Raw genomic sequence first — 5,946 nt, forward strand, 5'->3', positions numbered from 1 at the left:
GAAACAACACAATACATTTTGTCAAAGTATGCATCTCCACCTGTCATGTATATTACATAACTGCAGAGGGCACACTAAGGTAATTTTCAAGTTCAGTTGTCCCAATTCTAGCCTTCAACAAACTGACTGCCAGCTGCATATATATGTATAGATACACATACATACATATATTTAAACATACATGTACACGTGGATGTCCCAAACTTCAGTACCCACTTGATGCTGCTTCAACCAGGTTTTGGGGCCTTGCGTTCATCACCTCCGAGAGGGATCTGTAAAGCAGGCTCAGCTTTATACCCCCTTCTCCCTTGAAGCAATTACAGAAGAAACCACTGTCCCTATCCATTAGAAGAAGTGGGGAAATGTAGAGGACATGCCGGGCCGTAAACCTGCATCCTAGACTAACTTATGAAAATTATTTTTTTCTTTTTAAAATTTTTAAAAAAATAAAACTTTTTATTTTCAAAATACATGCATAATTTTCAACATTCACCTTTGCAAAACATTGTGTTCCAAAATTTTTTCCTTCTCTTTTCCACACCCCTTCCCCTAGAAGGCAAGTTATCCAATATGTTAAACATCATAGTTCTTCTATACATGTTTCCCCAATTATCATGGTGTACAAGAAAAATCAGATAAAAAAGGGGAAAAATGAGAAAGAAAACAAAATGCAAGCAAACAACAATAAAAAAAAGTGATCCACACTCAGTTCCCACAGTCCTCTCTATGAGTGCAGATGACTTTCTTCTTCACAAAACCTTTGGAAATGGTCTCAATTACTCCTCTATTGAAAAGAATGATGTCCGTCAGAATTGATCATTGTATACTCTTGCTGTTGCTGTATAAAATGCTCTGGCCTCTCTGAAAACATGCTGCTAATCATTTTTTTTAAAGCATTTTAAAAAAAACATATGCATGGATAATTTTTCAACACTGACCCTTGCAAAACTTTGTATTCCAATTTCCCTCTCTCCCTCCCTACTCCCTCCCCTAGATGACAAGTAATCCAATATATGTTAAACATGGTAAAAATATATGTTAAATACAATGTATGCATACATATTTATACAATTATCTTGCTGCCCAAGAAAAATCTCTTCAAAAAGGGCAAAAAAAAAATGAGAAAAAATAAAATGTGAGTAAACAACAACATAAAACAGGAAAATGCTATGTTGTGATCCACACTCAAGTTTCCACCATCGTCTCTCTGGGTGTAGATAATTTGTCTTCATCACAATATCATTGGAACTGGCCTGAATCATATCATTGTTGAAAAGAGTCATGTCGACCAGAATTGATCATCATATAATCTTTTTATTGCCATGTACAATGATTTCCTGGTTCTGCTTATTTCACTTAGCATCAGTTCATGTAAGTCTCTCCAGACCTCTCTGAAATCATCCTGCTGATCATTTTTTATAGAACAATAATATTCTATAACATTCATATATCATAACTTATTCAGCCATTCTCCAATTGATGGGCATACTCAGTTTCTAGTTTCTTGCAATTACAGGGCTGCTACAAACATATTTGCACACATAGGTCCCTTTGCTTGATTTATGATCTCTTTGGAATACAGGCCCAATAGAGACACTGCTAGATCAAAGATTGATAGCCTTTTGGGCATAGTTCCAAATTGTTCTCTATAATGGTTGGCTCAGCTCACAACTACATCAACAATGCATTAGTGTCCCAGTTTTCCCACATCTCCTCCAACATTCATCATAATCTTTTCCTGTTATCTTAGCCAATTTAAGAGGTATTTAGTGGTACCTCAGAGTTGTCTTAATTTGCATTTCTCTGGTCAATAGTGACATAGAGTATTTTTTCACAGGGCTAGAAATAGTTTTAATTCATCATCTGAAAATTGTCTGTTCACAGACAAAATGTCCTATATAGATGAAAGAAAAGGGCCGTTTTCTCCTTGTTTGGTTATATTTCTGCCTTTATTATGCAGCCAGCAAAACTTTTTAGAGCTTTGAGTCTACCCTAAACATATATAATTTTCTTAATTATAGTCTTACCAACATTAGCAGGGGTTTATTACCTGGATAGGGAGCCCTAAGAGAAGACATTCAAATAGATTTTATGAAAGCTGAGTGCTGAAATACTCTGAAACACTGCAAAAAGACTTTTGTTAAATGAGATCTTTCTCAAATGTGTATCAAATTCATATCACACTTTAGCCTAAAGAAATTGTCTCTTTTCCTAAAGGGTAGGTAGGGGTACAGAACATAATGAGTCATCTGAGGCAAGTTTGGAAAATAGTAAAAAGACATATGATGGAAAAAAGCAGCCAAAAAAAGTTTTTCCTAAGTAATTCCATGAGAATTTGTAGACCATGGATTTCATTTTTTCTCTCCTGCAGTGACACATTCTATGATGCCATGTACTATCCATCCAGGATAATTCTGGCTATACATTATTAAAGACATTCTTAGGTTAATTAATGCATCTCACTCAAACATCAAGATAATCTTCAGGGTTATCATTGGGGCAAGTTTTTACTCCATTATATCATGTAAGCATTGGGCTCACAGCAATAATAAGGAGCCATGGCCAGGTCACAGGACTGGAATATAGACCTCATTAAATTTAAAACTACCAATCATTGGGAAAATGGGAGATGATTGGATTTAGGCCATTGGCATTTTATTCCTCTACCACTATAATTAGTATCATATGATTAATAAAGTGACTGGTTATTAGGACGAAATAAAGAGGGGATGGAATTTTAAAGCATTAATGAGAGTAGATATGAAATCAAAATTATTTGCGAAGAACTGGAATGAAACAGTGGGCTATTATAATAATAGCTAATGCATATCTATGCCTGTCTCTGTCTATTATTTTTCCTTTGTAATGGATTTATGCCTTTCCAAAGTTATATGCAAATCATAAGCATATCTGATCAATTTTCAATGATGTCTATCAATCATATTTGCTAGTTTTTGTTTGATCTTTATATACCTTGTTTTTTTTATTTATATATCAAATGCCAACATCTATATAACAATTTAAGTTTTGCAAATTGTTTTTTATTTATTATCTCATTTGATCCTTATGTCAACCTTTTATGATATGTACTATTATTATCTTCATATTATAGATGGGGAAGCTGAGATTGGGAGTTTTAGGCAATCACTTATGGTCAAATAGCAGGAAGGGTTGAGTTGGGATTTAAACCAAGTATTCCTAATTCTAAGTTCAGTAGCCTTTTTTACACTATATTTTATTGAGAATTTGATTACATGGATCTTATGACTGGGTCTTTTGTCTCCTGTGGATTTCTGAGAATCTCATTTATTATTATTTCTATATTATAACAAATCTATCTAATCTAATCTTTCTAGTTTTGTGGATATAGTAGGTGTTTGTTTTTTTCTATCTTTATCTTCTTTTACTTTAAAACCTTTTTAAAAAAAAACTAGGTTTGTTATGGAAGTAGCATGGTATATTGACAAAGTTATGTAACTTCTCAGTGCTTTAGACATCTGCCTAAATGGCAGGATGCAGAGAAGAAACTGACCTATATTTGTAGGGACTTTCCTTATCTGAGAATTCTCTATACCAACAAAACCATAGTTTCATTTTTCATCTTCATCTTTACAAGACTCCTAAAAAATATATCCTCACAAGTCCTATTTAGATAAATGCCATTCTTAGCAAAAAAAGCCCATTATTCTTGTATTTTTAATAATTCCATATTGCAATAGCAATAAAATCATCAATGTAGGGTAAGATTTTATAAGTGCTTTGATTCAGGTGACAAAAACTGTATTATTATTATTATTTATATTTTGTTGAATTTTTAACTGTCATGGTTTTCTTCATTAATTAAACTATAAATAGTTTAATTTTTACAATTTTATTTAGGAATCTACTCCCTCTTTGGTAGTATTTATACTTCACATTATTTATGTCAATTAAAATAGAAATAAAATAAAATAAACTTTTTGGTTCAACTTAACTTTTTTTCTAATAAACTATTGATATTAATCTTTAAAACTAACAAATTTAAATACATGGTACTCAATAATTCTTGTTAGGTATTTGTTTCTTAGAGCTCACACCTCTTCCCTAAGGGAATGTGTCATATGGGATGATCGTTGATTGCTCTAAACTTTCTGGTATTATACTTTTGAGAAATAGGATGTCCTTTGGAGAGAAAAGAGGTTGTGAAAAAAATAAGTCAAGGGGAAATGTATAAATACATGTAAAATACTGTTGTGATTACTTCAAATACTATTTCATTGGGAAAAATAGGGTTTCATAAGACTAAACATAAGGAGATTCAAAGTAATTGACTTCTACTTAGTATATAAAAACAGCTTTTTGTTTTATTTTGTTTCTCTTTAGTTCCACAAATTCTTTTCTTCTGATGATTTTGAAAGTTTATATTTATAAAGTTTTGACATTCTGTGTAAGTTTGACTTTCTAATCCAAATCCTAGGAATTCAGAAGAAAATATCAGAAGAAATGAAGATTTTTCTTGTGTTGAAAAGATTGCATGATCTTATCTTAATTTCTGAATCTTAAGTTGCAACTGGCTTATTTGTATCATTCTAGAAACTGGAGAATTTGATATCTAGAGAATTGCAAAAGGGAAAAAACATGGCTTCTATCAACCAACAAAATGGAGATGTTCAGTTCTGCTTTCATAACATCAGTGGTTCTTGTGTGATGACTCCATGGTCTCCTGGAATTCGAATCAGTCTCTATGGGGTCTTGGGCTTCATCACAATCCTTACAGTAGGTGGAAATCTTCTGGTAATTTTTTCAATTATGTATTTCAAACAGCTTCACTCTCCTTCTAACTTCCTGGTTGTCTCCTTGGCCTGTGCTGACTGTTCTTTGGGATTAATTGTACTTCCTTTCAGCACAATACGGTCTGTTGAAACATGTTGGTACTTTGGGGACAGATTCTGCAAGTTTCATTCTGCTTTAGATATTTGTTTTTGTTTAGCTTCCATGTTTAACTTGTGCTTTGTCTCTGTTGATCGATATGTAGCCATTACAGATCCTTTGCTTTACCCAATCAGATTCACAGTAACTCTATCAGGTGTGTTCATAGCTCTTAGCTGGATATCTGCCTTCTTGTACAGTTTCTCATTACTATACACTGGTGCAAATGAAGAAGGTCTGGAGGAAGTAGTGCATGCTCTCCATTGTGAAGGAAATTGTCAAATACTGTTTAACAAAACTTGGGTAATTATATCTTCTCTCCTATACTTTATACCTTTCTTTATCATGATATGTTTGAATAGCAAGATTTTTGCTGTAGCTAAACATCAAGCTAGAAAGATTGAACAAATGGGTAACAAAATGTTTTCAGAAGGTGACAAGGTATCAAAAAGAGAGAGAAAAGCAGCTGTGACTTTGGGAATAGCAGTGATGGCTTTTTTAGTATTCTGGTCCCCTTATTTTATCACTGTAATGATTGATTCTTTTTTCAATTACATAATCCCACCTCTTGCTTTTGACATTATGATTTGGTTTGCATACTCAAACTCTGCCATCAACCCTTTGATATATGCTTTTTTTTACCCTTGGTTTCGGAAAGCCATCAAAGTGGTCTTAAGTTGCAAAATTCTATGGATAAATTGCTCCTCTATGAACTTATTTTCAGATTGAAAAATCTGCTTCAGTTGAAAGAGCCCCAGGCTTAGAGTCAGTAAAACTGGGTTCATGTCCTAACTGAACCACTTTCTATTTGAGTGAGCACAGAAAAATCATTTAATTTCTTGGTCACAGATTCCTCATATGTAATGTGAGCAAGTTGGGTTAAATGATTTTCAAGGTTGTTTACTGCTTTAACATTCTTTAGTTTAGTGTATATCTTATATACAGTTTCCTCCTTACCCCCCTCCAAATTTGAGACTTTACTAGTATTAGAAACTCCTATTGAGACTGCAAATCAGTTGCTCTTATAAAGTTTGCAAT

General features: G+C 33.1%; 1 protein-coding gene across 1 annotated transcript; it reads left to right on the forward strand.

The window, feature by feature from the left end:
- Positions 1 to 4,617: 4,617 nt before the first annotated feature.
- LOC127561535 (trace amine-associated receptor 7a-like) lies at positions 4,618 to 5,637 on the forward strand. The gene has a single exon (XM_051996733.1). It carries the CDS (start codon positions 4,618 to 4,620, stop codon positions 5,635 to 5,637), a length of 1,020 nt encoding a protein of 339 aa, XP_051852693.1.
- The last annotated feature ends 309 nt before the right edge of the window (positions 5,638 to 5,946 follow it).

Source organism: Antechinus flavipes, chromosome 4 (assembly GCF_016432865.1).
Source record: "Antechinus flavipes isolate AdamAnt ecotype Samford, QLD, Australia chromosome 4, AdamAnt_v2, whole genome shotgun sequence".
Lineage (NCBI taxonomy): Eukaryota > Metazoa > Chordata > Mammalia > Dasyuromorphia > Dasyuridae > Antechinus > Antechinus flavipes.